Source organism: Nicotiana tabacum, chromosome 6 (assembly GCF_000715075.1).
Source record: "Nicotiana tabacum cultivar K326 chromosome 6, ASM71507v2, whole genome shotgun sequence".
Taxonomy (NCBI): Eukaryota; Viridiplantae; Streptophyta; class Magnoliopsida; order Solanales; family Solanaceae; genus Nicotiana; species Nicotiana tabacum.
In genome coordinates, this window is record NC_134085.1 from 21,769,482 (window position 1) to 21,791,760 (window position 22,279).

Sequence of the window (22,279 nt, forward strand, 5' to 3'; positions counted from 1 at the left end):
GGCAGCGAAAATGATAAATGGGTCTAGGGCTTGGGTTAGGGGGATATAAGGAGATAGGTAGATTTATTATGGGTCGTTGATCATTTGAGATCAACGGCCAGGATCGAAAAGGGAGTGGGGCGGGTCATTTAAACGGGTACCGACTGGGTTTGAGATTAAGGGGTCGTTTGGCTTGGGCTGGGGAAATTGGACCAGGGATTTGAGGAGTTTGGGCCACTAATATGGTCCAAAATTGGTATAATTCGGGCTACAAATTAAATACACAAAAATTGTTAATAAAATAATTTATAAAACTATTTAATATATAATAAAATATTACTTATGCAATAAAATGATTGAAATTAATAACTTAATATTATAAAAATATAAAAAATGCAATTTTAGCATGAATAATGTAATAAATGTAATTATGCATAATGTATAGGCTATTATTGCAAAATTATATAAATAGCCTAAAAATATAAATATAATTATATAAATAGATTAAAAATATTCTGAAACATATGTGTGGATGAAAATAATAATTTTGAGTGATTAAGCCATCATACAATAATTTAAGGGATAATTAATAAATATTCAAGTAATTTAAATGCAAGAAAAATTAATTTTAAAGCTCTAAAAATTATGAAAAATTATAAAAAATGCTCATATGACTTTTGTAGACTAAGTAATCATGCAAAATGATATTTTAAAAGTATATATACTATTTTAAAAATATGAAGACAAAATTGAATATCTAACACGCATATAAAATTTAACTTGTCAAGGCCAAATTTCCGACTCATTCAAAGTTTGGCTTGCCCAGGCTAAACTTCCAATATATGCATCCAAACTTTCCATATATATGTCTAAAGTTAAGCTTAAAATTTTCAAACTTAAAACATGTATGTATGTCTAAAGTTTCAGACATACATGTTCAAAATGAGAGTAGTTTTTCTCAAGTTTGAACTATCAACCTTCATACTTGCCAATATTTTCAAATTTTTTCAACACCAACTAAATCTAAACTCACCTTTTAGATTCAAAATTCAAGATCCACTTCTTCAAGCTTGCAACAATGATGATTTTAGAGATGAATTCAGGATTTGAAGTGTATGGATTCAGAACTTTAATCCTTTTGAGTAATTGAATTTTTAATCGATAATTTTTTCATATTAATTAAATATTTTAAGATAAAAACAGAATTTCGACCAAAGCTAATGAGTTCACCAAGCCCATAGTCGAAACTCTGCCTCTGTCCCTATTTTCAGTTGACATGCTTTAATTTTCTCCGCTCATACCTCTGTTAAATTTTCCGATTTAAGTCAAAGAGTTTCAATAGTTTCTTCCTAATACAAATACAACTTATTCACTGTTTTGGACGAATTACATTACACCCGAAAGGCATAAAATCAAGAATCAAGGAGCAAACAACTATTGTAACTGAATGAAGCCAATTTATTTATGGATATTTAGGTTTTTAAATGGTGTGAGTATTTCGATTTTGAATATGTATCTTGGGATATTGGCATAACATTGTAGTGGTGGTAATGGAGGAGGAAAGTTCTGTCTGAAATTTGCTGCCTTGACTACCATAAATAATTTAGAAAATTGGTTATAGGTTAAGTTGGAGCATCCAAATAGGCTGCCCATGCAATTTTTACCGAAGAAATTCAAAAATAGCCAGATTTACAAGTGGTCATTCAAAAATAGTCACGCTTTCAAAAGTAATCGAAATTTAGCCACTTTTCATGTAAAGATAAATCTTAGCGAAGACACTATTCAAAACCCGGAAAATACGCCAGTATATTATGCTGGAGTTCCAGCATAAGTATACTTAAACTCCAACATATTATACTGGAGTTCCATGATAAGTATATTGGAACTCCAGCATAATATGATGGAGTTCCAGCATAATTACACTAGAACTCCAGCATAATATACTGGAAGTTCATACACAAGTGCACCGAACTCCAGTATATTATGCTGGATCGGTCTCTGTTGCAGCAAAATAGTGGTTATTTTTCAATGACTTGGCAAACGCTGGCTATTTTTGAAGAGAAATTTTCATAAAGCACTATCGTTTAGTAGCAATTAGCCATTTATAGATACCATTTGCTATATTACGGAATATAGATACATTTTATGTGGTTATAAGATGTATTTGATGTATTTAAGCTATTGTATTCATGAATACAGTAGCAAAAATAGGTGTGAATCGGGGAAGTTCAGCTAATCAATTGTTGTATTCCAGTGTATTTGACTGTATTCATGGAGTGAAACATAAGATTATAGCTGGACAGATTATTGTATTCGACTGTATTCACGGCGTGAAATAGGGGATTACACTGTTTTTAAAACGGAAAGTGAATCAATTAACATAATAGACTCCTAATATAACTCAACAAACTCAATTATAACACACAAATTTTGTATTTTCAGTTATAAAAAAGATTCTCAACCGAAAAATAACCAAAAAACATAGCAATCTTCAGAGAAATTATATAATACATCTGAATACATAAATTATATTAATTAAAAAAAACTTATGAATACATTCATGGCATATAGTGACACAGTGAATACAATAAAATACATAGAATATAGCGGGATACATTGAACTACAATGAGAAAAAAGACAGTGAATACAATGAAATACATGGAATACAACGAGATACATTATAAATAAGGTGTTAACCTTTGCTATAGGAGGTAAAAATTCTATTTTTGAATGACCAGTCCAAAAACTGATCAGCCCGTGCTATTTTTACTATTGTCTTAACGGGGCAGTTGCATTTGTACCCGCTTTTTGTGTCACGTTTTAACTTGTGATCGCTTTGCAAAAAAAATTGCAAGCGTACCCGCTTTTTGCATAACTTCAGCATACGGGGCTGAAGTAGCAAAGGCAATCACGCAAAACTTTAGCATTCTAGTAGTCGGGCCGGAAGTTCAGCTCTAAAGCTGAAGTTTTTGTTTTGTAACTAGCAAACTTTAGCTCTAGAGCTGAAGTTTTTGTTTGTAACTGGCGAACTTCAGCTCTAGAGCTGAAGTTTTTGTTTGTAACTAGCGAACTTCAGCTCTAGAGTTGAAGTTTTTGTTTTGTAACTGGCGAACTTCAGCTCTAGAGCTGAAGTTTTTGTTTTTGTAACTGGCGAACTTCAGCTCTAGAGCTGAAGTTTTTATTTTGTAATTGGCAAACTTCAGCTCTTACTTCAAGAGGCCAACTGTTTAGAACTTCAGCTATCCTGGTTTTGAACTACAGTGCAACTATCAAAAGGACACCATCCTCGAACTTCCCTTTCTGATCACTTAATTGTTGAAGAAATTGATTATATCTCACAGCAAATTCACATTTATGATCCTAACGAGTGCATAATAGCCAAGCTATCAAAACTAATTATCACAATCTAATTTCAAAAATGTCGAAGATCCTACAGTCCTATTCAATTGTTCTGCTACTTCTGTACCATATGATTACAGTAACGTAGTTCCTTGTCTTGGTTCTTCTGGATACCAAGTTCATGTTGTTTCTCCAACCATTCTCCTCAACATATTCTTGACTGGGCCTTGTACAAACATTCATCAATACCCATACTCACAGTAAACATTTCTTGAGAACATGTTGCGGCTGAATTGGCCTCTACCACTCTGTGGAAAATGTGAGTCCAAAAATGAAGAAGAAGAAGAAGAAGAAGAAGAAGAAGAAGAAGAAGAAGAAGAAGAAGAAGAAGAAGAAGAAGAAGAAGAAGAAGAAGAAGAAGAAGAAGAAGAAGAAGAAGAAGAAGAAGAAGAAGAAGAAGAAGCAGGAGGAGGAGGAGGAGGAGGAGAAGGAGGAGGAGAAAGTGGGCTGAAGTTTTATAAAAAGTGAGTAAAAATTAAAAGTTTTAAAAAAATGGGTATCGGTTAATGGGGCGACCAAATAGAGTACCCTGTGCTTTACATAAAAATTGCACGGGGCGCCTATTTGGTCGCCCCCATTTAACCTATACCCATTTTTTAAAAAACTTTTAATTTGTACCCAGTTTTTAAATAACTTCAGCCTCCTCCTCCTTTTCTTCTTTCTTCTTCTTTGCCAAAACCTGATACCAGCCGTGAATGCAAATCCAGTTCCGTTGCTTCCTTTGATTTCGATAACTGGTGCGTATTGTCACAGTTGAAAATATTAGATACTTGAGCAGCCACTAACTGTGGATAAACTCATATTCACATGAAAACTTCAGCCCTATTTACGTTGTGGCAATGCAAGACATGACTTGCAGCCACGATAATTAACCATAAAAAGTTGGTTAGTTTTCCTTCAGAATATTGTGAAACTTTCGACCAGACTTGCAGCCACGATAATTAACCATAAAAAGAAGAGGAAATTGTAGCTAGATAGAAACTGCTTTGGAGCTGAAGTTTCCAAGTTACAACACAGAAACTTCAGCCCTAGAGCTGAAGTTTCCCAGTTACAATACAGAAACTTCAGCTCTAGTATGTAATATTAATATGTGGTAAAAAACTTCAGCTCTAATATGTAATATTAATATGTGGTAAAAAAACTTCAGCTCTAGAGCTGAACTTCAGGCCCGACTACTAGAATGCTGAAGTTTTGCGTGATTGTCTTTGCTACTTCAGCCCCGTATGTTGAAGTTATGCGAAAAAGCGGGTACGCTTGCAATTTTATTTTGCAAAGCGGACACAAGTTAAAATGTGACACAAAAAGCGGGTATAGATGCAAATGCCCGTGCTTTACTGTCTTAACGCACAAAACTGCAAGGCCCAAAATGACCTTTTATGTTGGGCTTTGTTTAGGCCCATGATTATTACCCAACCCATTGCCTTCACTGCAGCTAAGAGTTGACAACTCCATTACTCCATGGCGCACGTTAGCATATAGAGACCCATTTCTTTGCTATCACTGTGAAACTCCGGCGATCTCCGGCAATTCCCTAAGAAAAAAAAATCAAGCAGTGAATATTTTCCGGAGAAATGCAGAGCCAAGACGATATTCGTAATCTTCCAGTCGACATAGCATTCGCTCGCCTCGGAGGTAAAAAAAATCAACTAACAAATAAATGAAATTCGATAAAATCCTAAATTGCTTATTTATTTTTCTTCTGTCAATCATTTTTCTGATGAATTTGATTATCGGATTGAAGAGTGGTTGGCTGATCGGAAGAGAATTCCGGCGGATTGGCGGAAGCGACTTGCGGCTGTGAGAGCTAAGATTACGATGTCGTTCGCTTCGCTGCCTAAAGACATTGATCCTTACTTTCACACTCTTGATGTTGAAGGTTTTTTTTTTTTATTTCTTTTTCTTTTTGTGGTTTCTTTGTTTTTATTTTAGCTGTAAAATTCTTCCTTTTCCCATGAATTTTATGATGTAACAATTCAGGCTTGTAAGAATTTATGCTTTTAAGCCCTAGAATTTGATAATAATCAAGTGTGCTCAGCTCGTGACCTAGTTGCTGCCTTGCTGGTACCTCGAAATAGTACTCTCCCTCCAATTTATGTGATAATTTTTCCTTTTTAATCTGTCCCAAAAAGAAATGTCTCTAATTTGTTCTAAACTACAAGTTTCAGAAGTTTTTCTTTCTTTCTTAAACTCCAAACACCCTTACATAAATTTGGACGGAGGGAGTATCAGTTAGTGTTGATTTTGTTTATCAGTGTACTGCCATACTAAGTTGTAAACTAGCTGAACCATCTTAGAATTAGAGGTTAAAACCAAGAATTCTTTTTGTTCGACCTTTTGTATAACATTAATAAGAACAGGCTATGTTGGCTCCTCTTCTTTTGTTTTTGAAGAAGAAGAAGAAACAGGCTATATTAGTTCTTTGAGAAACTGAAAATACAACTGGAGGTGAAAGTGTATTTGCTAATTATTTTATTAAGAACCGTAAAAAGTGCTAACAATTAAAGGACAGCCCGGTGCACAAAGCATCCCGCGTTCACGCAGGATCCTGGGAAGGGCCGCACCCCTAAGAGTGTGATGTAAACAACCTACCCTAATCCAAGCATCAGTAGTTGCTTCTGCGGCTCGAACCTGTGACCTATAGGTCACACGGATATAACTTTACCGTTGCTTCAAGGCTCTCATTCGAAAATGCTAACAATTATAGAAAAAAGAAAGAAAAAAAAGAGGAACTGGAAAAATGTTACGTACAATTTTGGATAGGCATACATCTTTCTGTTAGTTAAGAACCGATAATCTTTTCTTATATACTTTTTTGTTGTTAAAACCAGGTAGAGGATGATATTTGAAGTATGTTTGCCATTCACTTTCTGACCTTTTATGCTCCTTTCATGGACCTAACGGCTTGTTTGGATTTTTGTTGCGTATTGTTTCGTAATTTATTGTATTCTATTGTACTGTATTATTTTAATGAATACAACGTTTGGATAAATTGTATTGTTTGCCGTTATTTCATGATATCACGCACCAACAAATATAAAGAAAAAACTTGCAATATTACTAGAAAAAGTAGGGTACGAGTCAGAATTATTATAAAAAAAGGTGGGGTAAAGGATAAAAAAGAATTATTTAATAATAAGGAAGGGTAAGATGAGAGGAAAAACAAGGTAACGGTGTGAGCACACCAAATCGGTCGTTACGTAAAGTGACACTTTTCATCGTTACATGATACGATAAAACTTAAGTAACAATCAAAGCAAACATTGTATATAAAGTAACAATACGATACAAAACAATAGGTAAAAACCATCCAAACAAGGTGTAACTACTAACTAGTATAATTTAAAAGAAAATTGGTATAATTTGATGGAAAATTCACTTGTCAGAGGAAAAAAAACCAACAACAAAAATTGGTGGAAATTTCAGCTGCTGGCATACTATTAAGTGACGTTTTGGTTGCATCAATTCTCTGTGGTTCCAAAGAAGATATTTTATACACTCCACTTTTGCTGAGCACGAAAGTATATTGATTGAACATTAATTTTCAGGGATCGGTTATTTGGAAGCCAAAAAAATATATGAGATTCTTCTGAAGTCAGCTCCAGAAAGCCGTAATATTTTTGGTCGGCTTTCAGGTGATGCTGTAAGACCTACTCTCTCTCTCTCTCTCTCTTTCTCACACGATATGTATATGTTTGTTTGTTTCCAATATAACGTGATCTTGTTTTGACTCTTGTCAGGGTGTTTGGGAAGCAATAGTGCGTGCCTATGAGAAGGAATACATTTTCCTTGGTGAAGCTGCTCAGACTATGGTCCAAAATGTTAACTATGAGATGTAAATTTGCTAACTTTATCACACTACTAGCAAAACAAATTAAGCTATGATTTGACTGTAGTAATTTTCTATCAAGATGTCTAAGAGCCCTATGATTATTTTGTAGCCCCTATCATAAGAAGCAGATTCAGAAGACACAGCAGCAACTAGCTGAATTGGAGCGCAAAGAAACTGATATAAAAAGAAATGCAGCTGTTTCGGCGTCTAAATATGTAGAGGCTTGTCAGGAGCTGGGCCTGCAGGTTTTAGCTTGCTTGACTCTGTTACCATTGGATTAGCCTTTTTATTCATCTTTCTTTCCATTTATATTATACTTTTCTCTTCTATCCAGGGAATAAATGTGAGGTCAGAACTTTTAGAAACTGCCACTAAATCTCTTCCAACCACATTTAGCAGAATCTTGGAAGTACTTAATGGTGATTCTGTCTCACGGGCTACTGAGTTTTACTCAGATTTTGTCAAAGATGCTCATACAGAAAAGGATGTAGGCGACGAACTTTGTGACTTTCTTTCCCTATATCTGTTGTTAGTGTAGCATCAGTGTTTGGTGTAGCATGGATTACTTAAGTTGTTTGTTCTGGTTGCAGAAAACCGCTGCTGTTGTGTTACTAAATCTGAGGAGTGTTCGTGAAAGGCCCCCTTCGACTGATGTTTCCATAAGCTCTGAAGTATTTGAGGTTATGAAAGCTCAAGGAGGATATAATGACTTAGGTCAAATGACTGTAGAAACTGATATTGCAGCTGATGGGATTGACTGGGATATTACTTTAGATAGCTCTCAAATTGATTGGGACATTGGCACTGTGGAAGAAACAGAAGAAAATGGAAATGGTTTGGGTCCCTATGAGATTGTTAATGCAAGCGATATTTTGCCATCTCCTCGTAATGACAGTGTAGAATCTCATCAGACCTCAAAGGAAGAAGGATTCTCAGCTCCTGAGGTCTCTGCATCAGAAATATCTTGGGATATAAGTGTTGACAATCCTCAAGTCGATGTGATTGAAGAAGACAGTTCACAAAATAATGCTGTGGAACTACGTTCTCTTCAAAACAATTTAACTGCAGAGAGGAGTCCTCTACTAGAGACAGAGTACAGGAATAAGATACTTGATGACTTATTTGAGGTCTGTATGAATGGTGTTATCCTCTTTTATTTGATTAGTATCTTTAGACATTTTTTCTTTGTTCGGCACTAGTTTATCAACTTTTGTGCTGGAAATAGGCTCTATTATTGAGGCCGCTTGATTAGGTTGTCGTCAATTTGAACTTTCAATGTCTTCGTTGAGTCGTTTTGCCTGGTGGGTTTGACGGTTTCTGACATCTATTGTTTGATGCTTGGCCATCAGGTGAAAGCATTCTTGAATCAACGGTTGATTGAGCTAAGGAACGAAGAAACTACGTCTTTACAACATCAAGTCCAAGCAGTTGCTCCGCTTGTTCTGCAGCAGTACTCTTCTGATATAATTCAGACAATGCTATCTGACGTTTCCTCAGCCATTTCATTGCTTACAAATAGGAAAACAAGGGACATGATCATGATCCTCAACTCCAAAAGGTACTGATTAGTTATGGATTCCATGAAATTTGTTTTCTGTTGCAAGTTGAATAGTATATTTTCTTCCTTTTTCAGATCTTTATGACATGCAAAGTTCTTGAATCTGCATGCCCCCAATATATCTTTTGTTTTAAACTGCAAAGTATACATAAACTTTATAAGTTTAGTAATCTTATAAAAAAAAACATTAACTTTGTAAGTTCAGTAATCTATTCACTCTTGAAGTTTATGGCATTCAACTTTTGATGGAGTAATAGCTCACTTCTGTTGTCATCATGATGAGATGGTTTCCAGACACTAATACTAGATCATTATTCTATGAAGTTTGTGGACTGCAGATTTAACTATTTGTGTTAAAATTGCATGCTGACTGCTGTATTAATCCTAATTCCAGGTTTTTGGATCGGTTGCTCAATACTTTGGAGGAGAAAAAGCGTCAGGAAGCCAAGTTAAAGGACGGATTAAAGGACTTGTCTACTAGGCGTATGGAACTTCAGAATTCAATGTCTTCATCTTGGCCAAAACAAGTGAGTTTCTTATTTTATTTCCCTTCCAGTTTTGTGTAGTGTGATTTGCATTAATTGCAAAAATGTGTAGCTACTTTGAGTTTAAAGTATTATTTATGTTCTCATAATTTCATTATTTTGGATAAAGTAATAATTTGATTAAAAGTGTGGGCATAAAAATGCCCGTACACAAGAAGTATACCAAAAAGTAGAAAACATTCTCATAATTTCATAACATGCTTTTTCGGATTTTCAAAGGTTTCCGATCCCTGACAAGGGGCCAAGTAAATTATGGAACCTTGTGTACATACAGTGTCTTTTAGACTTCAACTTTTCCTGTGCTTTTGTTGTCAATTACAGTAATTCTTACAGATCTTCTGAACTTCACAATGCTGTAAGTTTATGCTAGATATGTATGTTGGCTTTGCAATACATTTTTTCGAATAGTTATCCCTCCCGCCAAAAAGAAAAAGAGCACCACTATCAGTGCCTTTTGAAATAACCTCGATAATATCTGTTCATATCTCCGAAAGGAAATAAAAATGTGGTGAAGTAAACCATAGCAGAAGTCCCCTGCCTGCTCTTTCTCTCTTGCATTCGTAATTTTTTTCTTGAAATTTGGTTTTTTCTTATGCAGGAAGCAGCTATTGCGAAGACCAGGGAACTGAAGAAACTTTGTGAGAGTACACTTTCATCCATGTTTGACGGACGGCCTGTCAACATCATAGGAGAGATTAATGCATTGTTAATTAGCAGCTAGTGTTAGAAGGCTAGAGCAACTCTTATACATCATGTAACTCTAATTGTTGTTGATACTGTAGAAGTTAGAAATACACACAATTGAACCTGAATTTTGCAAACCACAGGGTATTTTGGTTTGGCACTGCTTCACACCCCCTCTTCCCCGAATGAAAAGACATAAGAAATCAACTTCGTTGTGCTCCCATGGAATGCCATTGTGCTAATTATCCTAATTCTATTTCATGCCCAAACTTCTATTTCATAAGCGTTGAATGTTATACTAGCAACTGGTATTAGTTTTGTGTTGTCAAAGGTTCGGTTGAGGTTTGTTCAAGGCCTAAAGCTAGGTGCATAATAGGCTGAGCGCTTCTTCTTTGCTTAATCGATGCTTCAATGCTAGCACCAAGGCTCTAAGACACACGCCTTACTGTCGCTTATTGTTTTGTTTTGAAAAGAACGACAGCAAGCAAACAATATTTCATCTAGTTATAGTATTTCAATTTATCAGTTAGATAACTGTTGTCTGGGTTTATAGTTTATCATAACTGAACTACATAAATGTTTCTTTTCCTTTTCCTTTAATTGCGCCCTTCTTTATTTGTGCTTTGCGCTTAAATCCTCAATTAACTTCAGAATGTTTTTTCTGATTTTCACCTTTGATACCACTGGATTCGTTCCTGTTGGGTGGAATACGACAAACTCTTAATGTTCTTATATCCTTATTCCTCGATCGCATTTCTATTGTTCTCAAGTATGTAACATTTTTGTTGAAGTACCGTCCAGTCAATTGTCTTTATTGGCTGCGAAACAGTTGAATCTGAGTTCGTAGTGTGATCTAAAATGTTGGTATTTTGAAATGCTATATATTCCCACAGTAGAAAGATAAACGAGTTTGCTCTTCTTTTGGTGAAAATAAATCTGGCAAACAATACTAGAATCTGGTAAAAGCAAGATACGAGGGATGTACTCTCTCGAAAAATCAATGTATGCATTAAATTCTATAGAGGCTATACGAGCATTGCAACTTTATGTTACAATCATCCATTCTGATGCTACAATTTTATTGGCATTGAGCGAGGCCTAAAATAGAACTGGAGCTACAAAATCACGTCACCATAAAAGAATGGAAATGGTTGTGAAGAAGTCCTTAGCATGAAAAGAACTATACAAAGTGGTATTCAGCACATTGCAGAGGATCATCAGATGGAGTAGTAGCTTGCAGTTGGTGAGGCAAAAAAGCGGCTGTTGGTTGAACGAAAGGATCGCTCAAAGGGGTCAACCTCATTGCCTTCTGCTGTGGCTTTATCTTTTCCAGACTTTGCTTTTTCTGGCCCAGACTTCTGTAACACTGACACTAGTGAATGCACAACTTCAGCCATTTGAGGACGGAATTCCTTTTCTGGCTGCGCATGTTTTTCAGCAACAGACACAAAAGTTAAGGATGATTGTCAGTTGAAACCTTTATCTGAAAAGATTTATTATCATAGTTTTGGGGGTACATTAGAGTAGTCTTCTCTAGGAACCAAGCAGATTCTAGTGAAGTTCACTCAATTGTAGTGTGTATGGTGTACTGTACAAACCTGAATGCATTGGGAAATGATGTCAGCATAAGATGAGAGAGCCCTGGAGGAAATTGTTCTCTTTATGGTAGGATCAACCATGTCCAACAAAGACTCACTGTCATGAAGCTTGGAAGAAGCCCATTCTACCAGTGACTGCTCTCCTTTTGGTTTTGAACTGCATTCGTAACAGGAAAAGAGAAAAAAAACATCAGCAACCAAATAATGGTTTTTGACAAAGTTGAGAGAAAGTTGGCAAGTGGAAGAAACCTGTCAAAAGGGCGCCTTCCAGTTAAAAGTTCAAGAAGCAGCACACCAAAGGAATAGATGTCAGCCTTTGGGTTGCCACTTCCACGTTTGACATGCTCAGGCGCAACATAGCCACTATCTTCAATAGCCATCTCAGAAGCCTGTCTTGCACCAGTAACAATGACAGTAATTGCTAGTGAGTATGTTGAAAAACTTGTGCTGTCATTCTAGTTTACTCAGCATTTCTCTGAGCAGTTCTTTACTAATCATCAATAATAATACTAGTAGTGAAGAAAGGTTATAAGTGTAAAGAAGGTACCTTGATTTTAACACTGTTGCTGGCCAGTGGTCTTAGGACAGCTAGTCCACAATCACAAATACGAGGGTTAAGATCTTCATCAAGCAAGATGTTGGCAGCCTTTAGATTGCTATGGGTGATGGGAGGGACACAGAACGTATGCAAGTAACTGAAAATGTAAGTGGAATGATTAAAGCCATGAACAACAGGAGAGTACTTAAAACATTTATCCTCATCCACCTTGCAGTATTTGCAGTCACAATTACAATGACAATGAAAGCTAGTATTGTTTACTTACTTCAATGCCCTAGCAACGCCAATGGCAATGCGGAGTCGGAGGCTCCAAGTCAGAGGCATGCACAGAACACTGTGCAAGGCATCATCAAGTGTCACATTCCTTATGTACTCATACACAAGGAGGTGATTGCCATGCCCCACACAATATCCAATAAGTGCAACGATATTAGGGTGCCTCAAACGGGATGCAGTTCGAATCACATCCATAAATTGTTCTTCCTCAGTTATGGAGAGTGCTACAGTTTTAATGTTCTTGACAGCCAGAATCTTGCACAACCAAGAAGTAACAAGAGTAAGAAAACTTTGTAAAAAATTCTCTTGGTTACGTGTGGGAAGTCGCTGCTAGGATATACCTGTCCATCAGGGAAATCTGCTCTATAAACAGAACCAAGGGTTCCTTCACCAAGCAGATTACCGGGACTGAAATTACTTGTGGCCAACTGCAACTCTGCTACTGTATAGTGTTTGGCACATATTGGGATTTTGCACTTCTTGGAGAAACTTCTTCTTTTTGACATTTTCAGAGTCATGGTCGGTGCAGGTGGCAATTGCCATGAGGAAATCAGTGGAGGAGAGTCACTGCTGGAGGAATCTGGGCTATCGTATTGAGCAGCTAAAGGACCAGTGGTGACTGGTAAAATGAAAAGCACAAACAGAGAAAATATCTATAAGAAATGTGGTTCATTTTCACAGGAAAAAGGGTGCATTATCATTGGCGTATACATTAGGCATTATCAAGATTGTAATTCATGATAATATAATTTCATAAAATTGTACAAGGCATCTAACTGTAAAATGAAGTGGTTTCTGAAGAATTATATCTGACCTTGGGGTGCACTGATTGGAAGAGACTGCAATGAACTTATGCTGCCTCTTATGCTGTCGAGTGTCTGTTTTTGGGATCGACGAATCCGGAAAGTGATAAAGACTGCTGCACCAAATACAGTCAGTACAGCTCCAACAACCATAATAACTATTCCTCCAGAGCCTGGTCTTTTCTTTCTGTTGTCTCCTGTTTCATGAGAAGGATATTTCTCAATGGCACTTGATTTTGTTGTTGGAGGACTAGAAATATTGGGCATAACATCAGTAGGAAACTTCCAGGGAAGATAGTCTGCTCCTCCACTGTGAAACCGATTACCCCCAATCCTGATTATTAGGGAAAGACACAAAGCCAAACGTCAAGTAGGGTAAAATATACCAACAAATAGACTTTGAATCCAGAGTTTTTACCATAAGTTGTTTATATTTTGAAAGCTCCCAGGAATAACACCACTAAAATGATTATCTTCAATGTTCCTGGAATAGACACAATTGAGCAATTTGAGTGTCTTAGAATTTAAACTTCAATAGATACACTCATCAAAACTGATAACTCACAGGTCATGTAGATGAAGGTCAGCCAGAAAAATTACTGATCCAGTGAATTCATTGCTCTGAAGATACCTGCCAAAAGTACCTCATTGTACTAATGGAATATGCAACTGGTAGAAATGCTGACAGTTGTGAAAAAACTTACAATTTTGTAAGGTTCTTCAGAGCTCGAAATGAAGCAGGTAAATCTCCACTGAACTTGTTGTGTGACAGATCCCTGTTGAAACAAATTTTTGTACGTAAAATTTTCTTGCCAAGCTCAATTTCTTTACTACTTCAACCCTATACAGCATTGTCTTATGCACCTTTGTTTACCTCATCTATTTGTTTATAGAAAGTACCTCCTGAATTTGCATACATAATGCAAGTATTCTAACTCATATTTCGGTTGATCACCTTCTAAAGTCAGAAGTATCATATAGAGAGAGACATCTATTGATAAATGACAGATTAGTATAAACAATGGAATTCAAGACATGCCGCACTAATTACAAACTTGAATCTCGAGCAGAGATCTCGCTACACATTAAAAATATGGCAATGAAGGCTTGAAGCTGAAGCTGTGTCTCATTCAATTACAGAAGGCAGATAATCGATTTTGAGCAGAGATCACAGTTTGCTTCCAAATAAAAACTAGGAAAAAGAAATCAAGAACAAGAAATATATATCATACATCATTATAAGATTGTCTGAGGCACCAAAGACATCTGCCAGTGGTCCAGACAGTAGGTTCTGGCTCATATTTCTGCAACAAAAGAACACTTGTTAGGACTCTGAGAATGAAATAACCAAAATACTGATAGAAAAAAGAAGCTGCTTACAGGTGCCTGAGATGTTTCATTGAACTCACAGAAGCGGGAATGCTTTGAGTAAAGTTATTGCATGCCAAATTTCTATATCAACCAAAACAAGGAGCACAGTTTGTGAGATAATGAGCTAATTTCTTGCTCTGAATAGGAAAACTAATTCACAACGATATTCATCTTACAAGTCTGTGAGATTATGTGGCAAGCTATTTGGTATCTCGCCATGAAATTGGTTAGAGCTAAGATCTCTATACAAACAGAAACTATGAGTGATAATCTCAATATTTTTTACATTTTCGTATATAAAATGACACCAAATGAAATAACTTACAGGTGTTTCAAATGTTGTAGACTAACAAGTTGATCTCCAATATTACCAGTAAGATTTAACCCTTGAAGTTTACTGCAGGAAACACAGAAACAGGCAATTCAATTGGCTTAATTTGTTGGTGAGTTTGAATTTAGCGACAAAAGATAGAGTAATCAATTATTTTCAGTAAAGTACATCTCAATTACTGATGATTGATAGCAAGAAACCCCAGTCCATGATTCTTCACAAGGATCACCTCCCTCTAATTTCCAATTCTTAAGTTCAGTAGGGCTGTTTAGAGCTCTGTACAAATCTCTCAGTGCTTGAACTGCAAAAATGAAAATGCTCTAATCAAATAAAATTTTCTAATCCCAACTCAAGTCACTTCTAAAACTGCCCAAATCAAGAAGTAACAACCACCAAATTAAGAACAGTTTCAGAGAAATGCATCAAAATTAGGAAAACCCAAAATAATGAGTGAAAATACCTTGGAGATCATCAGTGCGGGCAAAAGCTTGAAAGAATAGAACCCCAAAAAGCAAAATTGCAGCAGTAACCAACCCCAGATTTCTCTGCTTAGCCATTGTGCACAGCAACATACACAGAGATCTCCTCTTAACTTCAAATCACGTAACACTGGTGGAAATGCAAAAATCGGTTATTCTATAATCATCAAGCCCAAGAAAAATTAAAAGATATAAAAGAACTACAAACTCACAATAAAAACCGGTAGTAAAACAAGAAAACCCAACTCAGAAAAGAAGAAGATTCAAGAAGTAGCATGAAGACTACTCATACATTAATAAAAAAAATCAGAAACATTCGTGCTTGACAGGAACACAAAACCAACCCCCCCCCCCCCCCCCAAAAAAAAAAAAAAAACCAGAAAATCAGACTTTAATTTGTTAGAAGCATGCAAAGAAACAAATTATGGGTAAGGAATTGGAAGAGAGATAGGCATACCCAGACGAAGATTTTTTTTTTTTGAGAATCAAAATGGAGAAAGGGCTCTCTGTTGAGTAATGACGTTGCTTCGAGTCCAGTAGAGTTGAACGGTTAGTTAGTTATAATAGAAGCTGTGCCGCCTCAAAGGAGCGCGGGAAAGATTTTCTTCTTCCACGGCTTTAGTTCTTATAACCTGCCCGGAAATGAAATTTCTTTTAACTATAAAGTGATGCTGTAATTTTTTTTTAAATGTAGTTTTACTTTTAGCCGATCGTGTCATATTATTTCCTTTATTTTCTTGGTTATGAATTCACGTTATTATAATACATTTCTTGTGATCAATTTTTGAGTAACTTGATAGTAAGCAGAGATAAAAATTCACCACAAGGATTCAAAAACATTCTCTCTTATGCTAAGGTGATTCAACAATGTATATTTATGTACGTAGAAATTTTTTTTACCTTTACATATAGTATAATTTTTTGGCAAGCAGGATTCAGTTAAACTTTCTCCGATAAATATGATTATGTCAAGCTTGATAGTATAAAATATCTTTGCATCACTTGCCTAAAATACTTAAAACCATCTATAATAAGAGTATGTTGATAACTTAAAAGAGAGAGTAAGTAAAAAATTATTACCAATTTAACCACATTGATAATATTAAAATTTCTTTCTTGATATATGTAACTTTTATAAAATTTTGTTAGGGAGCGTTTCCTCATTAAATGGACCTTACGCGGCACGAATCTGGATATAATCGAGTTCTAATACAGACCAGACATCGGGTGGAAAACCAAAAAAACGTTTATCCATTTCTCATGCTCTTCCATTATCCTTCCCACCCATCCCTCCTTTTTACCCTTCCCTCTTTGGAGAAGACATTGCTAAAGGAGTAAAATTTATGATACTATCAAAGTCGGACTTACTATTATTTCACTCGATAGGATTTAAGATCGTTTGTGCATTAATTTGGAACAATCTTGTGACTCTAATTAATGTGTAGCAATATTCAAGTATTTATGGAAGAAACACAATTGCATTCTTTTAACAATGTTGTAACAACAAATTTTCGCGTCAAGAAAATAAATAATTAAGACTGAAAAATTGCGTAACAAATGTAGTATTTGATTTCAATAAATGAAAGTGTTACAATCTCTATGGTATTCCTCTGATTCTTCAAGAATGTAAAGTACCTTAATGAGCTTGACTTTGATTTGATTTAAGCGCTTGTAAAAGCTTGATCTTGAATCTCCTCCTTGAACTTGAATTTGGGTTTGATCATGAACAAGTAATTTGATCTTGAACGCGTTGGTATTTGATTTGGCTTCGTTCTTGATCTTGAACTTGTAACTTGAGTGCTTCAGTGCTTGAACTAGTAGCTTGTAGAGAAATCTGCGGTGTTTGATCCACGAGCTCTCTGCTTGCATCTTGTTATCACTTCTGGTGTCTTCTAGCTTTATGAAGACTTCTATTTATAGTTGTAGGGAATGGTGTGGCTCTGCAATTTGATTGGTCCGTTTGAACAGACCAATACCATCCAGACACTTGGCACAAATCTATTGGTTGTTGATTTGATTTGGTATGCCACCCCTTTCCTAACACGTGACATGATTTCATTGGCTCATTTATTTATCTTGGATTGTCATATCATTTGACATGTGTCTTGATTTTATTGGCTCGTTTTTTGACTTGGATTGTCACATCACTCGACACGTGGCATGAGGCTGGGCCTTAAGATGGGCTAATGGTCATTTGAACCTTGGGCCAATAAAATGGGCTTATCATTTAATATGTAGTCCAATTAAATGGACTAGCCCAAAACACATGTATTGGATTAAGATAATTAGTCCAATTTATTAGTCACAATATTTGTTTGGACTAATGTCTTGAATTTAATATGGTCCAAATTATTTTATGGATTTAAATCCGACAAAATTTAAATGCTTACAAATGCATTTCTACAATCACTTTAAGTTGGATGCCGCTTGAGATATAAGATGAAATAAGTATGGTATAAATATTGATATTACTTTACTCAATGTTTATATTTTAAATCCTGCATAGCTAATATAAAATTTAATACACTAATTAATATATTATTTATTACTAATATAGCATGAATAACAATATTTGGATTAAACACTAAAATATAAAATTATCCTTTATATTTTCCTCAAACCCATCATCAATGCTCTTTATATTTTATTAAGTTTAAAATTAAACATATATATTAAACTTTTTATCCTATATATCTCATTTTTAATTAAAAAACCAAACGCATAATAAAACATAATTTGTGTATTACATCCCGGTGTTAATGATCCATGCACTATTAATCATTGTATTACCACCACTACATAATCTGTTTATTAATCAAATGACCCCCTAATTTTGCTACTTTGTTGAAGTCGGAAATAACTTAAATATGATAAAAAGAAATACAAAAAAAAAATAGCGAAAAAGAATAAGTTTGAAAATTGGACATTCATATAGAGATAGGATTTTTTATTTATTTACTTGGATTAAAAAGGGTATTTTACCCAAGATCTATACTTATATAATAATGGTTCTAAACTTCTATAAACACTATAATTATGGTCTTCGATAAGAAATTGTCCCTCTTAAATCTCCTAAAAATGTAAATAAATTAATTATTAGTTCATGTAGTAGTTTGAATAACAAGTACTATGTTTTTCCAGGTCTTCTATGTATTACCTCATTTCAAAATGATTCTCACAATTCTACAAGTATTAATTTTTTTTCTCAAATTGTGGTCGCTATTCCGTTATTTTTATCACATAAACAACTTGTTCCAACAGTCTAGAGGAAAATTTATTAAACATGGAGTTTAATAAAATTTTGAAAATTGTTCAAGTTATTACTACTATTAATAAGCCACAATCGAGAGGAGCTTCCGGATCATGTGAATTTACAAAAAAACCATAGAGATTTAACTTTATCCCAAGAATTGACAAAATAACCAAGTCAATAGTAATCAGGCGTGGACGACTTTGCAAGAAAACGGAGCCCCACTTCAATTTTTCTTCCGCACATCAATTTGTAGGCTCTTAAACACTATCACTTCTTTTAGTAAAAATAGCACGGTATAGCCAGTTTTCGGATTGGTCATTTAAAAATAGCCAGCGTTTACGAAGTCAATAAAAAATAGCCACTATTTTGCTACAACAGAGACCGGTCCAGCATAATATACTGGAGTTCGGTGCACCTGTATATGAACTCCAGCATATTATGTTAGACCGGTATACTTGTGTATGAACTCCAGCATATTATGCTGGACCGGTATACTTTGCTGACTCCAGTATAATATACTGGAGACTGGAGCACCGGTGCTCCAAACTCCAATATATTATACTGGACAATTATACTTGCTGGAACTCCAGTATATTATGTTGGAGTTCTAGTGTACTTATGCTGGAACTCCATCATATTATGCTGGAGTTCCAACATACTTATCGTGGAACTCCAGTATAATATGCTAGAGTTCAAACATACTTATGCTGGAGTTCAAGCATACTTATGCTGGAACTCCAGTATAATATACTGGCGTATTTTTCAGGTTTTGAACAGTATTTTCGCTCAGATTTATCTTTACATAAAAAGTGGCTAAATTTCGATTACTTTTGAAACTGGGCTATTTTGAACGACCACTTATAAATCTGGCTATTTTTTAATTTCTCCCCTTCTTTTAACATAGAAAAAGAAAACCTGGGCCCACTGAATATGTGGATCTCTTTGCTGAGATGAATATGACAACTTTTCAAATGCCAACTCTTGGAGTATAATTTTATTTTTATCTCTTATTTAGCTCTTTACTAATTCTAATTATCTTTATAAAAATTTAGTACATTTAGCAAACCTCTGCGAAATTTAAATGCCAGCAAAAGCCATTTTACATGATAATGTTAGGAGATAGAATAGAGATTAGAGTGAGGTAGGCTACATATTCATTTTGGAATCTTTTCATATGTTGGGTTTTTTTTATGTAAAGATGGGATGATGTTGGGACTTCCTAAAAGAAATAGCGCTGTGGAAATACATAAAGGGCTATAATCTATACTATATTAAAAGCACGAAGGCCCTTAGCGAAATGTCGTTCGTCTTTTTTACCCTTTAAAAATAGATTTTATATTGGACAAAATTATAATTTAAGTTATTTTCCTAATATTTAGAGCTTTAAACCAACTAAAACTTGGTTATTGTAAATCTTTCCTTGTTTGCAATACTTATTAAGTCCTAATTTAAGTCTTTAAATCGATATGAAAGTCCTAATATTTGCTTTACATAAATTCAGTTTTATGTGCGTAACTGTGACGACCCAAAGGGTCATCACCGTAATTCTTCCTAGTTCTGTACTTCCGAGGCCCTGAAAACCTCGGTTTTAGTTGTCTCGATTTGCGTGCGCAGTTCGGGCGCGTAGCCGAAAAGTTTTTATGTTAGAATATGCGAATTTTGTGAAAAATTTGATGAATTTTGATATTAATATGCATAATATTGACTTCGGTCAACATTTTGGGTAAATCGGACCCGGACCTGTGATTCGACGGTCCCGGAGGGTCCATAGAAAAATATGGGACTTGGGCGTGTACCCGGAATCAAATTCCGAGGTCCCAAGCCCGAGAAATGAATTTTTGTGTGAAATTGTTTTCTGAAATTAATTAAGGAAAATGAAGAAGAAAATTGATCAGAAAACTGTGGTATCGGGCTCGTATTTTGGTTCCGACGCCCGGTACGAGTCTTAAATATGTTTTAAGCACTATCTGTAAAGTTTGGCTAAAAACGGACATCATATGACGTGTTTCGGACTTAAAATGGGGAATTTGAGTTTTTATGAAAGTTGAAAGAAAATCATGTATTATGAGGCTTGATCCTATGTATATGATGTTATTTTGGCGATTTGATCACATGAGTAAGTCCGTAAGGTGTTTCGCACCTCCTTTTTCCGCCCCCGCGTGGGTGCATAGGGAGTTTTCTCCAATTGAAGGACAGTCGAAACGAGATTTGTTTGTTTGTTTCAGAGTCGCCACTTGGGAATTTTAAGGCGTCCCAAGTCACCAATTTTAATCCCTGAATCGAGGAGAATATGACTCTGTTTATTATTCTGCGAACCAGAAATCCTGAGTAAGGAATTCTGTTAATCCGGAAGAAGGTGTTAGGCATTTCCGAATTCCGTGGTTCTAGCACGGTCGCTTAACTGTTTTTATTCTTGGCTTAATTATCTCGATTTTACATTTTTATTGCATGATTTTGTTACCGCTTCTGTTTAGATTGTTTATAATTAAAGACCCTTCTTCGAATCGAATCACGCGTACGTGTATTCGTTTTATATATTATATATTTTTTAATGTAAAAAATCGTGTCACACGTACGTGTACACAATGATATTGATAATATATTTATTATAAAATAATTATTTTTTCGAAATTGTGTTTTAAATAAAATTAAGAACATTCGCACTTTTTGTATGATTAAGTAGTGAACCGCACATCTCGGGTTTTATGAAATTAATTTAAGATCCTCCGACGAATCTCTTTTTAATAAAAATTTGCTCGAAGTTGCGCGAACGCATAATCCGAATTGCCTTTAGAAGTATAATCAAGTCACGCGAACGCATCCTTAATTATGCAAATATTCTTAACAGTAATATAAATTCTCTACAAATGTTTAGTGCATCCATCTATTTTTTAAATGTAAGAGTCATGGAGAATCACCAATTGGGATGCCACCAAATTTCTTGACAAAGAATTCAAAATTTATTAGGCGTTGCTACAAGTCTTATTTTACGCGTATGAATTATATACCTCAAAACTATTCAAATTTTAAAGAATTAATGATATGAAAAAGAAACAAACAACATGTAACTAAAAATACTACCATTTTTATCGTGGATACAACATTAATATATCAAAAATCGAATCGCATATAAAACTGGAAAAAAGAATTAATTTGATAAACAAATTAATAGTTTCTGAAGAATTTTTATTGTTAGATTTAATGCGAACTCTATTTCTACATATCCTTGACATAAAATGTTGCAATTCGTGCTTATAAATCCCATATCCTTCTTATATGCTTGTTTTTAGTCCAAAGTTATAATTGTTTGGTTAATTTGTTTACAATGGTAGATAAGAATCAAGTTGATAAGAAAGAGAACTATTATACAAATTGATTCAATAAAATTGCATCACATGCAATATAGTTGTACGTTTGAACCATTCCTAATATTCTAAACTCGTAACGAATTATATCAACTCACCTTTCACTTATGGTTATACATGTAACTGTTATCACGCCATGTACGAACAACATACAAATTTCATCAATCTAGCTTTAAATAAAATCGGACTTTTGTGACAAAATATGCTAGTAATGTAGTTTCTTGATACTTCCATACTATTCCATATTTA

At 35.0% G+C, this 22,279-nt stretch overlaps 2 protein-coding genes across 2 annotated transcripts; one reads left to right on the forward strand and one right to left on the reverse strand.

Annotated features, from left to right (window-relative positions):
* Positions 1-4,809: 4,809 nt before the first annotated feature.
* On the forward strand, positions 4,810-10,246 carry LOC107792359 (CDK5RAP3 protein homolog). Its single transcript, XM_016614569.2, has 10 exons — positions 4,810-5,011; positions 5,121-5,255; positions 6,925-7,019; positions 7,117-7,211; positions 7,318-7,453; positions 7,543-7,695; positions 7,799-8,335; positions 8,558-8,766; positions 9,161-9,293; positions 9,910-10,246. Exons 1-10 carry the CDS (start codon positions 4,951-4,953, stop codon positions 10,030-10,032), a joined length of 1,677 nt encoding a protein of 558 aa, XP_016470055.2. The 5' UTR covers positions 4,810-4,950; the 3' UTR covers positions 10,033-10,246.
* Positions 10,247-10,982: 736 nt separating this feature from the next.
* LOC107792357 (protein STRUBBELIG-RECEPTOR FAMILY 2-like) lies at positions 10,983-16,001 on the reverse strand. Its single transcript, XM_075254369.1, has 17 exons — positions 15,870-16,001; positions 15,394-15,542; positions 15,102-15,234; positions 14,928-14,999; positions 14,779-14,844; positions 14,612-14,683; positions 14,464-14,535; positions 13,936-14,007; positions 13,797-13,862; positions 13,650-13,715; positions 13,243-13,565; positions 12,770-13,047; positions 12,418-12,683; positions 12,141-12,288; positions 11,843-11,982; positions 11,594-11,750; positions 10,983-11,416 (listed from the first exon to the last, which is right to left on the reverse strand). Exons 2-17 carry the CDS (start codon positions 15,503-15,505, stop codon positions 11,213-11,215), a joined length of 2,247 nt encoding a protein of 748 aa, XP_075110470.1. The 5' UTR covers positions 15,506-15,542; positions 15,870-16,001; the 3' UTR covers positions 10,983-11,212.
* Positions 16,002-22,279: the final 6,278 nt, after the last annotated feature.

Bases quoted from the DNA above. Each gene is read 5' to 3' on its own strand.
- LOC107792357 (XM_075254369.1), bottom strand. From the start codon at position 15,505: ATGTTGCTGTGCACAATGGCTAAGCAGAGAAATCTGGGGTTGGTTACT. The intron at 14,845-14,927 runs GTAAGTTATTTC...CTGTTTGTATAG, and splicing joins CTACAACATTTGAAACACCT to AGATCTTAGCTCTAACCAAT. The intron at 12,684-12,769 runs GTATATCCTAGC...TGGTTGTGCAAG, and splicing joins CAGATTTCCCTGATGGACAG to ATTCTGGCTGTCAAGAACAT.
- LOC107792359 (XM_016614569.2), top strand. From the start codon at position 4,951: ATGCAGAGCCAAGACGATATTCGTAATCTTCCAGTCGACATAGCATTC. The intron at 7,696-7,798 runs GTAGGCGACGAA...TTCTGGTTGCAG, and splicing joins ATGCTCATACAGAAAAGGAT to AAAACCGCTGCTGTTGTGTT. The intron at 8,336-8,557 runs GTCTGTATGAAT...CTTGGCCATCAG, and splicing joins TACTTGATGACTTATTTGAG to GTGAAAGCATTCTTGAATCA.